The sequence below is a fragment of the Anas acuta genome, unplaced genomic scaffold, assembly GCF_963932015.1.
Source record: "Anas acuta unplaced genomic scaffold, bAnaAcu1.1 SCAFFOLD_268, whole genome shotgun sequence".
Taxonomy (NCBI): Eukaryota; Metazoa; Chordata; class Aves; order Anseriformes; family Anatidae; genus Anas; species Anas acuta.
Window position 1 is genome coordinate 14,082 of NW_027076321.1, and position 16,772 is coordinate 30,853.

The 16,772-nt window shown below is 67.4% G+C and overlaps 3 protein-coding genes across 4 annotated transcripts; 2 read left to right on the forward strand and 1 right to left on the reverse strand.

Moving 5' to 3' along the window:
* Positions 1 to 119: 119 nt before the first annotated feature.
* On the forward strand, positions 120 to 11,083 carry ESPL1 (extra spindle pole bodies like 1, separase). Of its 2 annotated transcripts, none has more exons than XM_068668812.1 (31): positions 120 to 249; positions 772 to 859; positions 954 to 2,018; positions 2,133 to 2,237; positions 2,320 to 2,440; positions 2,610 to 2,746; positions 2,913 to 3,106; positions 3,214 to 3,456; positions 3,647 to 3,791; positions 3,889 to 4,030; positions 4,238 to 4,377; positions 4,464 to 4,598; positions 4,688 to 4,807; positions 4,977 to 5,148; positions 5,266 to 5,394; positions 5,474 to 5,630; positions 5,826 to 5,935; positions 6,086 to 7,332; positions 7,407 to 7,776; positions 7,883 to 8,041; positions 8,224 to 8,437; positions 8,580 to 8,761; positions 8,845 to 8,972; positions 9,048 to 9,170; positions 9,242 to 9,397; positions 9,471 to 9,644; positions 9,746 to 9,850; positions 9,971 to 10,083; positions 10,174 to 10,257; positions 10,329 to 10,493; positions 10,782 to 11,083. In XM_068668812.1, the coding sequence occupies exons 2-31, from the start codon at positions 779 to 781 to the stop codon at positions 10,981 to 10,983; spliced, it is 6,618 nt and encodes a 2,205-aa protein (XP_068524913.1). In that variant the 5' UTR covers positions 120 to 249; positions 772 to 778; the 3' UTR covers positions 10,984 to 11,083. The 2 variants fall into 2 exon arrangements, with proteins under 2 accessions (XP_068524913.1, XP_068524914.1); XM_068668813.1 differs by having other exon boundaries at positions 9,974 to 10,083.
* Positions 11,084 to 11,588: 505 nt separating this feature from the next.
* On the forward strand, positions 11,589 to 13,417 carry PFDN5 (prefoldin subunit 5). Its single transcript, XM_068668815.1, has 6 exons — positions 11,589 to 11,744; positions 12,090 to 12,192; positions 12,346 to 12,377; positions 12,575 to 12,649; positions 12,974 to 13,079; positions 13,163 to 13,417. Exons 1-6 carry the CDS (start codon positions 11,673 to 11,675, stop codon positions 13,240 to 13,242), a joined length of 468 nt encoding a protein of 155 aa, XP_068524916.1. The 5' UTR covers positions 11,589 to 11,672; the 3' UTR covers positions 13,243 to 13,417.
* Positions 13,418 to 13,559: 142 nt separating this feature from the next.
* Positions 13,560 to 16,189, reverse strand: LOC137849292 (zinc finger protein 629-like). Its single transcript, XM_068668814.1, has 4 exons — positions 16,006 to 16,189; positions 15,377 to 15,433; positions 14,687 to 14,781; positions 13,560 to 14,566 (listed from the first exon to the last, which is right to left on the reverse strand). The coding sequence occupies exons 3-4, from the start codon at positions 14,760 to 14,762 to the stop codon at positions 13,758 to 13,760; spliced, it is 885 nt and encodes a 294-aa protein (XP_068524915.1). The 5' UTR covers positions 14,763 to 14,781; positions 15,377 to 15,433; positions 16,006 to 16,189; the 3' UTR covers positions 13,560 to 13,757.
* Between the last annotated feature and the right edge of the window lie 583 nt (positions 16,190 to 16,772).

Here is a 16,772-nt window from a genome sequence, read left to right on the forward strand (position 1 = left end):
CCCTACACGCCGCCCCCCCCAGTTACACAGGGCCTTTCCAAGCCTTCCCCGGTTCCGTGGGGTCCATACACGACTCCCCCTTACACGGAGCCCCCCCCCCCCCCCGCCGCGCGCATCCGCGGAGCCGTTCCGGGACTACAAGTCCCGGCGTGCCCCGCGCGGGGCGCCCCGCCCTCACTGGCCGCGGCGCGGGATTTGGACGGGGCGCGCGGCGGGACCGCGGCTCTGCCTGCGAGAAGCGATAGCGCTGTGCGAGTGGGCGCGGGGGGGAGCGGGCTAAAATAAGGGGGGGGTGGGCACTCGGGGGAGGCTGCAGGGACTCGGGGGGGCCCTGCAGGGCGTCGGCGGGGCCCAGGGACTCGGCGGGGGGGCTGGGGGTCCGGGGGGGTCCCTGCAGGAGCTGGGAGGGAGCAGGGGGGCTGGGGGGCCGAGGGACTCTGGGGGGGCTGCAGGGACTCGGAGGGTTGAGGAGCGGGGGGGGCGAGGGGCCGGGGGGGGGCTGGGGGGCTGCAGGGACTCAGGGGGGCCCAGGGACTCAGAGGGGGGCGGGGGGTACTGCAGGGACTTACTTGGGGGGGTCGAGGGGCTGGAGGGGGGCTGAGGGACTCAGGGGGCTGAGGAACTCGGGGGGCTGGGGGGGCTCAGGGGGTCCTGCAGGGCCTGGGGGTGGGAGTGAGGGGTGGGGGGCGCTCTGTAGGCCTCTTTGGAGACTGGGGTGGTGTGGGGCTGTGAGCACCAGCACCCCCTCACCCCCCCCCCCCCACCCCCCAGGGCTGACATGAAGCACCTCGAGGGCACTGATTTTGTGGCGCATACGGCCAGCAGGGAGGGCACAGAGGCGCTGCTGGCGGAGCTGTCGGTGAGCTGTGGGGGGGGCACCCGGTGCTGCACGAGGGCTGGGATCCCCTGCTGGGGGGCCAAAACTCTCTTTCCCTCTCTCCCCCCAACTCCAGAAAAGTCTTTCCTGTCCCCGGAGGCCGCCGGCCACCTCACAGAACTTGGTGTGCGACCAAATCCTGCGAGCCTGCGTGCAGCGCCTGGGCGAGCTGGGGGGGGAGCCGAGGGGGAAGCCGGGGAGCGAGCCGGGGGGCTGCCTCGACCACGCCGCCAGCTTGCTGGGGCTGGCCGAGGTGGCCTTCAGGGGCTACGTGGCCTCGGAACCTGCCCTGTCGTCCCCCTTCTACCTGGAGAAGATCCTCTACCACCTCCTGCGCAACGCGGCCGCGGGGGGCTGCGGCACCGCTTGCTTGCGAGCAGCCCAGCTCCTCCTCGTCCGCCTGCGCACCCTCCGGCCCGTCGGCCCCCCCTGCAAAGACTTCACGTCCATCGCCCAGTACGCCTTCCTCGTGCTGTGGAAGCAGGCAGACGGCCTGGGGGGCCGCCTGCAGGCCCTGCACTTCCTCCTGCTGCTGGAGAACGAGGAGGCCGCCGTGCTGCCGCTGGAGCCGCCCTTCTTCACCTCGCGGACCGCGCGCCAGGCATCCGCCGCCATCCTCTCTGAAGCCCCCCGTGTGCCCGTCTCGGCCTCACGGAGCCGGTGCTTCGCGGCCTGCCTCCTCACCCTGCGCCAGGACGCGCCGCGACCCCCCGGCCTGCCGCAGGCCTTCTGCTGCTTCGAGCTGGCGCTGGAGCAGTGCCGGCAGCTCTGCAGGGCTGGCTGCTACAGCGAGGCGGAGGCGGCGGCGGAGGACGCCCGCCGCTTCTTGCACGGCTCTAGGGTGCCGCTGGGCGAGCCCCTGAACCTCCTGGAGGCCGCAGTGAGGCTGAGCCGGGTGCTGGCCGAGGGCTTGAGGCCGGCGGAGCCCCATCTCTCGCAGGCGGCGGCGGCGCTGGGTGGTGCGGCTGAGGCCTCGGAGCGTCTCCTGCGGCTGCTGGCCGAGGGCTGCCAGCTGGTGGCGGCGCCCCTGGGCGAGCACAGCAAGAGGAGCCCGCGGCAGCCCTTGAGCCGCGAGGACGTGCTCGGCCTCTGCGCCTTCGTGGAGGGGCACTGCCATGTCCTCGGCCTGCTGCTGCAGAGGGTGAGGCTTTGGGAGCAGGGCTAGCGCTTAATGAGGGTCCCCCCGCTAATTGGAGTGGGGGGGGGGGGCTGTAACATTGCCAGGGGCTGCGTGGTCACCTCCTGCCCTCTGCAGGTTCCCCCCGACGGCACGAAGCAGAGGCTAGCGCTGAAGCAGCTGCTCTTCCAGAGCCTCCAGCTCTTCACCAACATGGCGTGCGACACCTTCCAGTGCTCCCAGGTACCGGTAGCAGCAGGGATGGTCCCTGGGGGGTCCCCAGGGGCATTTCCGCAGTCCCTGACAGCCAGCGTGTCCCCTGCAGGCGGCCGGGTGGTCGGAGCTGGAGCGGCTGACATCGGGCTGCCGGGGCATTGTGGCCCGGATGCTGGAGGCGCTGGAGGGGCTCCCTGACACCAAGCAAGCCAAGCACCTCGATGCCACCGGTCAGTGTCCCCTTGCGCAGCTCGCTGCCGGCCCCTCAGAGGCGTTTTGGGCGGCACCGATGGGGGAGAGGGTTCCTCGGCCACCTGCGGCGCCTGGCTGGGGTGAGGAAGATGGGGGGCACTTGGAATTTGCAGCGCATCTTTAACGGTTCTCTCCTCCCTGCGACAGCATTGTGCACGTTTAAGCTGGCCTACATCTTCTACAACCAGAACCTTCACGAGGAGGCCAGCTCCATCTCCGAGCTCTTCTGCCGGATGCTGGAGACGACAGACTGTTACAAATACCCCGAGATCCCCCACGAAAGGGTGAGCGGAGTCCTGCCGTTCTCGGCCCAAAGGGGGCCGAAGGCTCTGAGCTGTGGCCCGGTGCCGGGGGAGTGAAGGAGCAGCTGGGGAGTGGCTGGCTTCCCCCCGGGGGGGGCTCGGCAGGCAGCCTGGGCGCTGAAGCCGCTCCTCTGCGCTCTTCCCGCAGCTGCACAGATGCTTCAGGCTGCAGGTGGAGAGCTACCGAAAGCTGGGCCGGCTGGAGAGCGCCCTGGCCTCCACCGTGCAGTGGCTGGTGGCGCTGCGGGGCCGCCTTGGGGAGCTGCTGGCCGAGCCCGTCTTCCTCTGGGTCCGAGTGAAAACCGACGCCGTGAAGCATGGAGCTGAGGAGCTGCGGCTGAGGTGAGGGAAGCCTGGCGCTGCCCCACACAAGGGGGTGCCTCGGGGGGCTCTCACAAAGCACTATTGCCGAGCCGGGCTTCACTCAGAGCCCCCCCCCGCTCGCCCAGGACCCTGAAGGAAGCCTTGGAGGGGCGCTGCCTGGATGCAGAGACCTTGGTGGCCATGCTCTTCGAGGAGCTGAAGGCGTACAAGACCATCCCTGCCAACACGGGGCAGGAGCGCTACAACGTCCTCTGCGACCTGCTGGAGATCTGCTCGGAGGAGAGCGGCCGCCTGCACGAGCGCGCCGTCGGCTTGATGGAGCTGGCGCAGCTCCTGTGCTACCACAAATCCACCTGGCAGACGGACTGGTGAGCGCGCTGCCACGCCTGCGAGCCCCTCCTCCGTCCCTGCGGGCCCCCCTGGGGGGGGCTCTTGAGGGCCCTCGGCAAGGTTTAAGGGTCTGGGGTCCTGGCTGTTTCGGGTGCTGGTGATGCCCGCTCCTCCTCTTCAGGTGCATTTTGGGGTGGAAGGCTGTGTTTTAACCCCTCTCTCTAACAGCTCTGCACTGGACTCGGTGCACAAAGCCTTGCGGCTGTTGGAGGCGGTGCCCAGGAGTGCCCAGAACCAGGAGCAGCTCCTTGATGACCGGGCACAGGCTCTGCTCTGGCTCTACATCTGCACGCTGGAGTCCAAGCTGGAGGAGGTGCGTGGGGAGACATGACCCCGCAGCTGCTGGGGGGCGTCCCCGGGGGGCCCCACAGTGCCCCCCAAGCGTCACTGCCGCCTTTACCCTGCCGCAGGGCATGGCGAGGGAGCAGAGAGCCAAGGCTCAGGGGCAGAAGAACCTGGACGACTTCAAGCCAAACGACCTCGACTACGAGGCGGGGCCGCAGGAGACGTTCCTGTACGAAGGCATCTTCTTCAACCTGGCGACAGAGTCGGGTGAGCGTGGCGGGTTCAGGCTGTTGGCGCAGCAGAAAAGGCTCCTCCGGAGCACCCAGTTCTGGGGTGGGAGCGGGGTTCCCCTCTGTGGGTCGACCTGGTCGGCAGCTACGCACCACTCAGGGGAGGTGTGGGGAGGGAAGGGCCGGCTGGGAGATGCCTGCCCGTGTCCTGGTGCCGCTGCTGAGCCCCGTGGCGTGCCCTCAGCCCGCTCCGAGAGCCTGGACGAAGCCTTGGCCCTGTGGAAGCAGCTCCTGGCCTCCGAGGGCGTCCCAGCCGTGCGCAGCCCCGAGCAGACCGTGGCCTCCCTGCACATCATGGCGGCTCTCTATAGGCTGATGGCCAAGGTAGCATTGCTGGGGCTGCCCAGGGGGGCAGCGGCCTCCCCCCAGCATTGTCCCTCGACGCACCCGTGGGTTTTTCTCCCCCCCAGCCTTTGCAAGCCATAGAGAGCTACCTGCTGGTCCGAGCCCTGTGCCGCGCGCTTGGGGACAGGCTGGGCATGGCAGGCGCCCTCTGCCAGGTCACCAAACTGCTCCTCCAGCTCGAGTGCCACAGCTACGCCGAGGCAAGGCCCGCAGGGGAGCAGCGGGGAGGGAGGGCAGCTCGGCTGCTCCCCACAGCCCCAGCCCTCACGCCGGCTTGTTTGGCTTCCAGCTCTTCCTGGCGGAGACAGAGTCCTGCTTGCAGGACGCCGACAGCAGCAGCGATTCCTACCTGCTGCTGCAGCAAACCTGCCTGGTGCTCCGCAGCCAGATGTGCTGCGCCAGCAACCGGGTGAGTCTCCCCAGAAACCCTTTTCTGCCTCGTGTGTGCTGTTAGGGGGCAAGAGGAGACCTCGGCAGCTCTGTCTGCGATTTTGCTGGTGGCCTGTGCCCGCGTTAGCCCCAAAGATGCTCCACGCGGTGACCGGTGCCTCTTTTCCCCTCTCTGCTGCCTCCTGCAGGTCGAGGAGGGCCTTGCCCTCCTGCTGGAGGTGCTCCAGAACCCGGCTCTGCAGAAGGCGGCCAAGGTGTGGTACATGCTCCGAGCACAAGTCTTGCAACTCACTGCTCTCTACCTCAGCCTGCCACCCAGCCGCCTCTCGCCAGAGCTCAGGCAGCGCATCTCCACGCAGGGTGAGCCGCTGGAGCCCTGCATAAGCGTGGCTGTCCCCTGAAACAGCCCCATTTGATTGGGGGCTGGGGGTGGGTGCTGGGGGGACAGCCCCGTCACCCACGGCCGTCCTGGTGCAGGGCCGAAGACCCCTGAGGCGGCTCTGGATGAAGCCTACAAGCTCTTCCGCAGCATCCTCCTCCTCCTGGTGGGCAGCGACGTGCTGGGCTCCCAGAAGCCGGCTGCAGAGGCACAGTTCGTGGATTGTGGTGAGGCACCGGTGACATGGGTGCATCCCCCCCTAGGGGGGAGCAGTGCAGGTCACCAGCCCCGTGTCCTGCGGCGCAGGGGACAACGTGCTGCAGAAGTGGCAGATGCTGGTTGAGTTGCTGAGCTGCATGGAGTGCCTGGTGGCCCTGCTCGGCCGCGCCGAGGTGGTGTGCAGGGCCAAAGCCTTCTGCCTGGAGGGTATCAGGCTGGCCACGAGGCTGCAGGCGAGCCGGTGGTGAGTGACCGTGGGATGGCTGGGGGTGGGGGCGGCTGTGGCACTGGTCCTGGCCCCAGGGGGCTACCTGGTGGCCCCGGGGGGCTCCCTGGTGGCAGTGTCCTTGCCAGCTCACCCACGAGCTCATTCCGTGGTGCACGGCGCTGGAGCTGTGGCAGCGGGGGGGCTCTGAGGGCTGTCCTCCCCCCTTCCCAGGTGCGTTTCCTTCCTGGTGCTGAAGGCGCAGCTGGAGCTGCAGCAGAACGACCTGGAGCTGAGCCACGTGGACCTGCAGCGGGCGCTGTTCCTGCTGGAGTCCGGCACCGGTGAGTCCTGGCTCCAGGCTGGGAGCGGGGCTGGGAGCAGGGTGAGCCCCCGGCCGTGCTGGTGGAGCCGCAGCCAGGGCCCTCCTGGGCAGTAGAAGCTGTGGGTGGCACCAGCAGCCCGCACTCCTTCTCCAACTGCTCTGCCTGCAGAGTTTGACACCGCCAAGGAGCAGCGAGGCCCCAAGAAGATCCTGCCCAGGAAGGGCAGACTGGAGGGCAGGAGGCGGCAGGAGTCCAGCTCTGAGCCCCCCGGGGAGGACGAGGGATTCCTGAAGGGCCCCGCGCTGGAATTTGTGGCCGTGGTGAGCAGGCAGGAGAAGGCGGCCGCGCTCTGCTCCTCTCCGCAGCTGGAAACCAAGCCGAGGAGGAGGCTGGACTTCCTTGCCCACCCTGCTGCCTGCCCCTGCTGCCTCTGCTCTGACCTGGCCCTCTCGGCCCTCTGCCTCCGCTGGCTGCTTGCCTGTGCCCAGGGCGAGCTGGCAGCGGGCAGTACGGCCGAGGGGCTGGGCCTGCTCCTGGCCACCCTGCGGCGTTGCGGCCCTGTGGCCGCTCGCTTCTCCACCTTGCTGCAGGACAAGCTGGGCAGCGGCAGAGACGCTCCGACGCTGGGGCTGCTGGATGACCTGGTGGCCACCGGCTACGCCACGCTGGCCCTTCACAGCCTGGCCAGCCCCCAGCCCGAGAGGGAGCTGCTGGAGCAGCTGGAGGCCGGTTTGTCCTTCGTGGCCTCCTGCAGACCCCACCTGCCCAGCCTCGAGGTCTCAAGGGCCAGCATCCTGCTTGCCAAAGCCACGGTCACCATTTGCCGCCTGGCCACCAAGTGCGGTGGCTCCATGGCCTCCGTCTTCCCCGCTGCTTGGGCTCAGCAGCCTCTCCCCCCAAGTCCCACCAAGAAGAAGGCTCAGCCCCGGAGGGGCAGCAGCGAGGTGGCGCCGGCAGCGTCCTCGCTGCCCAAACCCAAAGCGACGAAGACCCCGAGAGCCAAGTTCCCAGCTGGGGTGGATGCCGCCCAGGCCCCCGCGCTCAGCAACTCCAAGGCTGAGCCGGCGGTGGCGCCTCGCACCCTGCGCCCCAGAGCCTGTCCCCCCACCAGGACCCGTGCCCAGGGGGGCGCAGCAGCCCCCATGCCCAGACCCAGAGCGAAGAACCAGAGAGCGAAGCCCCTGGCCGCGGCGGGGGCCACCAACACCTGTGCTTTGGGCAACTCTGACGCTGAGGTGTCCTCTGTTGTGCTCCTGCCGGCGGCCGTGCCCAGCAGCCTGCACCAGGTCTGTACCCCCACCAAGGCACGGGGCCGGGGGGCTCCCTTCACTGTGTTCAAAGACGCCTCGCCGCCGCTCAGCAAGACCCAGCTCCTGAAGGCGCCCAAAGCCCAGAGGTCGAGGTCTCACCTGCCGGTAAGCGGGGAGGGAGGTGAAGTGGCCCCAAGAGGCAGCTGCAGCCTTGCCACATCCCCGTCCCGCCGCTGCAGGTGCTGTTCAGCGATGACAGCGACGCTGAGGATCCCGAGCCGGGGGCGACTCCGGCGAGCGGCAGAAGCCAGGCTCCCAGCCACAGGTCGCTGCAGTCAGCATCCCACTGCCGGAGAGTTCTGCTCCCTACGCTGGAGGGCTGCCAGCTGAGCTCCTCGGAGGGCAGCAGCAGCAGCGCCCAGCCCCGGAGGGGGCACAGGGCTGCGGGCACAGAGGAGAAGAGGCAGCAGGTGACCCGCAGGGCTCCAGCCAGGAGAGCCAAGGAGGAGCGGGGGCTTCTGAGAACCATCGAGGAGGATAAGGAAAACAAGGAGCTTGACAACAGCTTCGAGCTCTCGCAATCCTGCGAGGAAGAAGAGGGAGCCACAGGTGAACTGTGGAACAAGGGCTTGCTGGGAGCCTTCAAGTGCCCTAAGCTGTCACCTCACTGCTGTCCCCAGCCCTGGGGACCAAACGGCTCCGTCTCTCCCCACAGGCAGCATCCAGCCGCCCCGGCGCAGGCAGGAGGTTGCGGATGGGAAGCACGAGGTGCTGCAGCGCAAGGCCACCGAGCACGTCCCGGCGGGGGGGAGGCCGGGCAGCGGGAAACCCCTGTGCCTCGATGCCCTCACCACTGCCCTGCAGGCTGTGGAAGGTGAGCGGGAGTGGGGAACCGCGGGGTGGGAAGAGGCAAATGGCAACGCTGGGGCCACCTCTGCTGAAGCGTGTCTTAAAAGGGCAAAAACCCTCCAAGTGGAGGGGAGAGCAGCAGAGGGAGAGGCAAGGTGGCCATGTGCTCGCTGCCTGATCCTGGTGGTGTTTCTTTGCCCCTTCCAGATGTTTCCTTGCTGGACACTGCCTGCGGGTTCCTGAAAGCTGCCTTCAACTGCATCAGCCACTGCCCGCCTGGCACGCTCTACAGCCAGCTCTGCCAGCTCCTGGCTCTGGCCACGGGCGACCAGGACCCCGTCTCCACTGCCTATCTGCTGTCCGAGTCTGTCTCCATCACCATGCGCCATCAGCTGCTCAGCGTCATCCACAAGAAGCTTCAGTAGGTTTTGTGCCTCCCTGCCTCTGTTGCTGGAGCTTTGCTGAGAAGGGGAAGGGGCTCAGCCAAACCTAGAGCCCTGGAGGGCTTGGTTTGGAGCAACGTTCCCCCCCCCCCCCCCCCCCCCCCACCTCTCCCTCTGCAGCAAACTGAAGAAGAAGTCGGCAGCAGCTGCGGCTGAGCAGCTCCAAGGGCTCTCCCTGCAGGATGCTCCCTCGCGCGTCCATCACCTCACTGAGCTCCAGAACCTCTTCAGCTTCAGCCCCACGGGTCTGGGGCCCCAGGAGCTCAACAGCTTCAGAGAGCAGCTGCAGCAGATCCCTGCAGGTGAGGGCTGATCCAAGTGGAGCCCCGGAGGGTGCTGCCTGATGCCTTGGCCTCTCCTGAAGGTCTGGGGGTGACTTTTTCAGGAGTGACCATCTGTGTGCTGACCCTCATGAGCATCCAGCCCTCCTCCATGGGCGACACACTGCTGCTGACACGGTTGGAGAGGGGCAGTGCTCCCATCACCATCCACATCCCGACCGCGCTCACCAAGGTGAGGGAAGGGCTAGAAGCGTGGAGCAGCTGGGATGAGCCTGGAGCTGGGCTCACGGCTCCCTTCCTCCCCCAGGCCCCGCTGAGCTCAGTGCTGAGTGACTTCGACACCATCCAGAAGGAGCAGAAAGAAACCATCAGCTGCACCAACAAGCGTGAGTGGTGGCTGTGCCGCTCCGAGCTGGACCGCAGGATGAAGGTAGGCAAGAGGCACCCCCCATGCCTGGGGGGAATGCTCGGACCCCCCTGTGACTCTGTCCTCTCTCGCAGAGCCTCATTGACACCCTGGAGACGGAGGTGCTGGGCTGCTGGAAGGGAGTGCTGCTCCCCGCCAGCCAGGAGCCTGCGCTGGCCAAGGAAGCTGCCCACCTCTTTGCCCAGCTCCGTCCCTGCGGCTGGCGGGGCTCGGACCCGGCGCTGCTCAAGGTGCTGAGCTCCCCAGGCTGGGGCAGGGCACAGGGGGAGCTCTGCCTTGGCTCACGCCTGCCCCTTGCCGCAGGTCCTGCTCAACGCTGCTCCCCTCCTCACCCCTGCCGACGTGCGAACCCTGGCCGCAGGGCTGTGCCCTTCGCAGCCCTGCAACAAAGCGCAGCTCCTCCTGCAAGAGGCCCTGGAGAAGCAGAGGAGCTACGTCCGGGCACCTGGCGGCTCCCTCGTCCTCGTGCTGGATAAAGTGAGAGCCTGCCCGTGCTGCTTCTCCCTCAGCTCGGACAGTCACTCTATCGCTCACGCCTTCCTCACCTTCCTTTCTTCCTCCTCCTCTTCCCTGCACAGCACCTCCAGAAGCTGCCCTGGGAGAGCATGGCGTGCCTGCGTGCCGTGCCTGTCACCCGCCTCCCGTCCCTGCGCTTCCTCCTGAGTTACAACCTGGCACCGAGGGTGAGTGGAAGGGGGGCACCCTGGCTCTGCCGCGGGGCTTGGGACCCCACGAGGCTGGTGCTGGGCTGGGTCTGACTCGTGATTTTTGATTTCTTTTTTCCCTTCCTCCTCCCCCCTCAGCAGGCAGGCTCTGTGCTGCGCTGCGGCGTCAACCCCACCAGCACCTTCTACGTCCTCAACCCCCAGAACAACCTCCCGAGCACTGAGGAGTGCTTCCGCAGCTGGTTCGAGAGGTGAGGAGGAATGGGGACGCACAGAGCGGGGAGGAGGGGGGTCCATGCTCCCTCCCCCCTTTCTATGACTTCTCCCCTCCTTTCCTGCAGCCAGCAGGGCTGGAGCGGGGTCACAGGAGCCATCCCCAGCCAGGAGCAGATGCAGGCAGCGCTGCTGGAGCACAACCTCTATATGTGAGTGCCCGTGGCCGTGTGGGGCTGCGCTATCGCGCTCACCCTGCTCACCCTGCTCCTGTTCCTGGCAGCTACCTGGGGCATGGGGCGGGTGCCCGCCTGCTGGACGGGACAGACATGGCCCAGCTGGACTGCAACGCCGTGGCCCTGCTCTTCGGCTGCAGCAGCGCTGCGCTGGCCGTGCGTGGCCGCCTCGAGGGCTCTGGCATCGTCCTCAAATACATCCTGGCCGGCTGGTGAGGCGGGGAGAGAGGGGGGTGGCTTTTGGGGGGCAGACGGAGTCTTCGCCCCATCCCCTTCTTGCCTTCTTTTTACCCCATCCCCACCTCCCTGCTTTTTATTGCCCCCCTCCCCTGCCTTTTCCCTGTGCTGGTAAGCAGTGAGTGTTCTCCTTGTCCTCCTCTCACCCCCCATTCTTTCCCTCTGCCTGACCTCGTGCATGAGACGCAACCGGGGGGGGGCGTGTGTGTGTGTGGCACCCAGCCCTGCTGGCCCTAACCCCCCCTTTTTTTTTTTTTTCCCAGCCCCCTCTTCCTGGGCAACCTGTGGGACGTGACTGATCGTGACCTTGACCGCTATACCCAGGCGCTGCTGCAGGGCTGGCTGCGGGCAGGCTCCGGTGCCCCCCTCCTGCACTATGTGGCCCAGGCCCGCCAAGCCCCCCGCCTCAAGTACCTCATCGGGGCTGCCCCTGTCGCCTATGGCCTGCCTGTGTGCCTGCAGTGAGAGCCGGCGCCCCCCCTGCTTCCTGTTCTTTTAATTAGTTGGATTTTAAATAATTCCCCCTGGTTTGATGTCCTGAGCTAATAAATCTTTTCCCCTTCAACATGGGTGGTGTGTGCTTGTACCACGAGCTGGGAAAGGACCAAGGGGCGTCTGGAGCCTAACCTAACCTAAGCCACTCCATCCTCAATCCCATCCCTGACCCCCCCCCAGGGCCGGTGATGCTGTGCCCCCTCCTGAGCAGAAATCTCGCTTCCACCCTGAGCCTTCGCCCTTCCCTCAGGGCCTTAGAAGGAGGCCGACCCCAGCCCCCCCCAGCTTCCTTCCAGCGGGGGGCGTCCCCTGGCCCTCCTCCAGTGCTGCTCCCCTTTGTCCCCCTTCCTTTCCTGGGGGGTCCCCTGCCCCCCGGGCTTCCCTCAAACACCTGCGGGGGGGGGGCTGCTTGGTGTCCCCCCCCCCATGGCTCAGAGGAGCCTCCCCTCCTGGGGGGCTGCAGCTTTTTGCCTTTGGGGGGGGGGGGCGATGGGGTGCTGCCCCCTGGGCTTCCCCTCTTTCTGGGAGTGGGCACAGCCCCCCCCGCTACCCCCTGGCTCCTGCTGCCTTTGCGGGTCCCCGAAATTTGGGGTCCCGGGGGTCCTCCGGCCGCCGGGGGGCGCTGCGGGGCGAGAGGGGGGGGCACGGCCGGGCCCAAGATGGCGCAGGCCGTGAACGTGGCGGAGCTGAGCCTGCCGCAACTGGAGGTGCTCAAGGGGCAGCTCGACCAGGTGGGGCCCGGGGGGGCGGCTTTGGGGGGCAAAAAGGGGCCCGGGGGGGGCTGTGGGGGCCTGGGGGAATCCGGGGGGCACAAGGGGTGAGAGGGGGCGGGGTGTGGGGCCAGGCTGCGTGGGGGCCGTGTGTGGGGACGAGGCCGTTCCCCTCCTGCTCCCCCTGCGCCCATCCCTCTTGGGCACCAGGGCTCGCCCCCTGCTGTCCCGTGGCTGGGTTGGGGCCGTTCCCAAGAACCAGCTCCAGAAGGATCCCTGCGGACACAGCTCCACGAGGGTCCCCTCCGCCCATGGGGTCCCCTCCAGCCGTCCCTCCCGCGGCTGGGCCGCGCGCTCTCTCCCCAGGAGGTGGAGTTCCTCTCGTCCTCCATTGCCCAGCTCAAGGTGGTGCAGACCAAGTATGTGGAAGCCAAGGACTGCCTCAACGTCCTCAACAAAAGCAACGAAGGTGAGTGGGACCCCGAGGGGCCGATTTCCTCCCTCCTGGCCTTGCCGGCTCTGTGTCTCGCTCAAAATCACTTGGGGCACAGAGGCAGCGACCTCTGTCCTTGGGGGCTCCCCTTGCCCTGCTGCTCACACGTCTCTGCTTGCTCTCCCACAGGGAAGGACCTGCTGGTGCCGCTCACCAGCTCTGTATCCTTTGCTGACCCCACACCGTTAACACCCCGGGGGCCTTTAGGGCTGTCGGTTCCATCCTTCGATGCCGTTGATCCAGCATAAACCTGCGCTGGCAGCATGGTGCAGTGCTGCTGGCGCCCCGGCTCGTGGCTTTGCTCCGGGAGGTGTGTAACCGTCCTGGTTACCCTGCTTTCCCTGACTGCCCCCACCAGATGTACGTCCCTGGGAAGCTCTCGGATGTCGAGCGCGTCCTGATCGACGTTGGAACCGGCTACTACGTGGAGAAGGTGAGGGGCGGGTGCTGGGAGTGCCATGGGGCGGTTTGGCAATTGGGGAACTGCTCCTGTGCCTGTTTTCACCAACGGCCATTGGGTCAGCTGCTTGCCCGTGGCGCAAGCAGGCTGAATTCTGAGCCCTGGGAGTGGAACGGGGCTCCCAGCGGGGTGCTCAGCACCTTTGCACGCCCCCGGGGGCTGCACTGGTGGGCATGGAGCGCGGGCTTGGCCCCGGAGTAGCCGCCAAAAGGTGGCAGGTGATGAACAGGGCTGCCTCCGGCTGCGGCGTGCAGGATCTCAGCGCCTCGAGGCCGCTGTTTCCCTTTATTCGCTCAGACAGCAGATGATGCCCGAGACTTTTTCAAGCGGAAGATCGACTTCCTGACCAAGCAGATGGAGAAGATCCAGCCGGCACTGCAGGAGAAGCATGCCATGAAGCAGGGTAAGGGCCAGCACCGCCACAACTCACCATCTTGGGTTCCCCTGACAGCCCCCTCACCGCCCCACTGCCTTCTCTTCCCCCAGCTGTGGTGGAGATGATGAACCAGAAGATCCAGCAGCTCACAGCCCTGGGGGCAGCACAGGGTGCCACCACCAAGGCGTAGCCTTCAGCCTTGGGGGGCTGCCTTCCTCTGCATCGCTGCTGGGCCAGGGGTGTGGACTGCAGAGTGTCCCCTCCCCATGCTCCTTGCCTCACCACTGTCCTGACCCTTCCCCTTTTTGTAGGCAGCCCCTTGCTGCCAATCGCGTGGAATAAATTGAGATGTGGGGACACCCCCAGTGCTGCCTGGTACTTCTTGAACCACGGGGCTGGGGGGAGCGCCCCCAAAAGCAACCGAGGAACTGCCCCAGCCCCTCCGCCTCTCCTACACAGGGCTGAGGATGCAGCAGAGCCCCCCCAGCCCAACAAAACTCAGCCGCCTTCCCCCCAACAAAAGTACTTTATTCTTCAGCTGGGCCCTGGCCCCTTGCCCCGCTGGAGGCTTCTGCCCTTGCCTCCCCCTGGCCCCACGCTATGTACAACTGTGGGCCCCAGCCCTTCGCCGAGGGCATCGAGGGCCCGAGCCCCGCAGCACAGGCAGCGCCGTCCATCCTTCTGTCCGCCCGCCCGCGCCCTGGCTCAGTGCACGAAGAGCGGCTTGTGCACGCGCTTGTGGCGGTTGAGCGTGGCGCTCTTGGCGAAGCTCTCCCCACACTCCACGCAGATGTAGGGCTCGTGGCCGTGCGCCTGCACCCGGTGCCGCTCCAGCTCGGCGCCATCGCGGCAGCTCTGCCCGCACTCGGGGCAGGCTGGGGGCTGGCTGCGGGCAGCGTGCACCCGCTGGTGCTTCAGCAGGTTGGTGCTCTGGGCGAAGCCGCGGCCGCACTGCCCACAGCGGTGGGGCCGGGCACCCGAGTGGGTGCGCTGGTGCTTGATGAGGTTCTTGCTCTGCGTGAAGCTCTTCCCGCACTGCCCGCAGGTGTAGGGCTTCTCCCCGGTGTGGATGCGCTGGTGCTGGATCAGGTTGGAGCTCCAGCTGAAGCTCTTCCCGCAGTCCCCGCAGCGGTACGGCTTCTCCCCGGTGTGCGTGCGGCGGTGCTGCACCAGGTGCGAGTTCTGGCTGAAGCTCTTCCCGCACTCCCCGCACGTGCTCGGCCGCTCCCCGGTGTGAGTCCGCTGGTGCCGCAGCAGCTTGGACCAGTGGCTGAAGCTCTTCCCGCACTCGTTGCAGATAAAAGGGCGCTGCCGGCCCCCCCGCAGCCGCCCCCCGCTGCCCTCCTGCTCCTCCTCGCCATAGCCCCCCGCTGCTGAGCCGGCGCCCGCCCCCCGGCCCCCCGCCGCCCCCCGCCTCTTGCCCTTGGAGGCCAGGGGGCTGTGGGGGATGACGGTCTGGATAATCTCGTGTGGCAGCACCTCGTCCTCGCAGTCGCTCACGATGCCATCATCAGCTGTAGGCCACAAAGAGGCTGGGGAGGGGGCTGGGAACCTCCCCACCCCCCAGGGCTCCTTTCCACCCCTCCCCCGGGGCTCTTTTCCAGCCCCCCGGGGCTCTGCGCTCCCCTCCTCACCGATGTAGACCCTCCGCACCATGCCCGCCTCGTCCGAGTCGTGGAGCTCCACCACACAGGGCTCGTCCTGCTCCATGGGGGTGGCTGGGGGGGGTCTGGGGGGGCGCCAGGCCCTCGGCTGAGCATGGGACCCCCACCCCAAACCCTCCCTTATGCCCCCCACCCCATGCTGCCTGCAAGCACCAGTGGCTGCATGCAGGTGCCCGGCCCTTGGGGGGTTACAGCTGCTGTTGGGGGGCTAGGGGCCCTTCGTGGCCCCCCCCCAGGACCCTTCGTGCCACCCCAAATTCCCTTGTGGCACCCCAGATCCTCTTCAGTCACCCCAAATGCCCTTATTTCACCCCAAATCCTCTTGTGCCACCTCAAATCCCTTTGTACCGATGTAATTCCCTTTGTGCTGCCCCAAATCCCCTCGAGCCACCCAAAATCCCTTCAAGCCACCCAAAAATCCCCTTGTGCCACCCGAAAACCTGTTCGTGCCACTCCAAATCCCCTTGTATCACCCCAAATCCCCTCGTGCCATCCAAAAATCCCCTGTGTGCCACCCCAAACCCTTCCATGTTGCAAATCCCCTTGTGCCCCCTCGTGTCCCTTGTGCCCCCCCCGGTCCCATCATGTCCCCTGCATCCTCCCATTCCCCCCCCACCCCTTTGTGTCCCTCCCCCCCCATGTCCCCGGCCCCCTCCTCACCTCGTCTCCGGGGACGTCAGTGGCTCCGCGCTTGGCCCAGGAGACAGCTGCGGAGATCTGGGGGGGGGACGACACGGGTGGTGACACTTGGGGGGGGCAGCACAGACTCGAAGGTGGGGGGGGGAGGCACAAGTGGGGAGGGGCAGAATTTTTGGGGGGGAAATGATTGGGGAGGGCAGATGGGGGATCGGGGGGTGATTTGGGGAGGAAATAAGAGGGGGAGATTGGGGGGGGCAGATGGAGGGGGGAGATTGTGGAAGGGTTGAGGGGGGAGATTTTGGGGGGAGGAAAGGATTGGGGGTGCAGATTTTGTGGGGGGGGGAAAGGATCCTGGGAGGAGGAACCGGATGCCGGGGGGGGGGACAACGGATCCCGTGGGGGGGGGGTGTCACGGACCGAGGAGGGGGGGCACGGACCGGCCCCCAACCCCGTCCCCAGCCCCCGCAGGATGCGGCCGGGGGGGGGTGGCGGTGGGGGGGCGGCGCTGCGGGCGGCGGCCGGGGCCATCTTGGTACGGGGGGAGGGGGAACCAACCGGGGCGGGGGGGGCTCGGGCACGGCGCTCCCCCCGCGCCTCCCCCCCCCCCACTCCCCGGTTCCCTTCCCCCGCCCCCCCCTCGCCGGGCTTACCGGGCCCCGCCGCCGCCGCCGCTTCCGCCCGGCCCGAGGAGGTGGCGGCGGCTCCGCGCCGGCGCCGGGGGAGCGGGGGGCGGGGGAGGCCCCGACCCCCCCCCTCGGGGACGGGGAGGGGGCGGCGGGGAGCGGAGGGGAGGGGAGAAGCAGCCCCGCGGGGGCCCGCGGCCGGTAACGGGAGCCCGGGGGGCGCGGCCGGGGGGAACGGAGCAGCCCCCGGGGGGGGGGGGGGGGGGGGGGGGCCGGGTTGCACGGTGCAGCCCCCAGTTTGCCCAGTGCAACCCTAAAGGTTCCCAGTTTCCCCAGTAAAGCCCCTAAGGTTTGCAGTGCAGCCCCCAGAGGTTCCTGGTGTGGTCCCCAGTTGACCCAGTGTACCCACAAAGGTCCCCAGTGCAGTTCTCAGATTGCCTGGTGCACCCACAAAGGTTCCCAGGGAGGCCCCCAGTTTGCCCAGTGTAGCTTCCAGTTTGCCCATTGCACGCACAAAGGTTCCCAGTTTCCCCAGTGCACCCACAAAGGCTTCCAATGCATCCCCCAGTTTGCCCAGTGCATCCCAAGCATTCCCAGCATGTCCTCCGGGCTGCAGAGTGCACCCTAAAACTGACCCAAGCACCCTCCTAAAGCATCCGGCGCACCTCAAGGCCCCCCCAGTGCACCCCATGTGTTTCCAATACACCCCAAAAATGGCCAATCCATTCCAGTGCACCCCAATACCACACAGTGCACCCCGAGGTTCCCAGTGTGCCTCGAAAATAATCAATGTG

Excerpts from the sequence above, each read along its gene's own strand:
- PFDN5 (XM_068668815.1), top strand. The coding sequence starts at position 11,673 with ATGGCGCAGGCCGTGAACGTGGCGGAGCTGAGCCTGCCGCAACTGGAG. Across the intron at positions 12,193-12,345 it reads CCTCAACAAAAGCAACGAAG|GGAAGGACCTGCTGGTGCCG; the intron begins GTGAGTGGGACC and ends GCTCTCCCACAG. Across the intron at positions 12,378-12,574 it reads TGGTGCCGCTCACCAGCTCT|ATGTACGTCCCTGGGAAGCT; the intron begins GTATCCTTTGCT and ends TGCCCCCACCAG.
- ESPL1 (XM_068668812.1), top strand. The coding sequence starts at position 779 with ATGAAGCACCTCGAGGGCACTGATTTTGTGGCGCATACGGCCAGCAGG. Across the intron at positions 2,238-2,319 it reads ACACCTTCCAGTGCTCCCAG|GCGGCCGGGTGGTCGGAGCT; the intron begins GTACCGGTAGCA and ends TGTCCCCTGCAG. Across the intron at positions 8,438-8,579 it reads GTCATCCACAAGAAGCTTCA|CAAACTGAAGAAGAAGTCGG; the intron begins GTAGGTTTTGTG and ends CTCCCTCTGCAG.
- LOC137849292 (XM_068668814.1), bottom strand. The coding sequence starts at position 14,762 with ATGGAGCAGGACGAGCCCTGTGTGGTGGAGCTCCACGACTCGGACGAG. Across the intron at positions 14,567-14,686 it reads GGTGCGGAGGGTCTACATCG|CTGATGATGGCATCGTGAGC; the intron begins GTGAGGAGGGGA and ends TGTGGCCTACAG.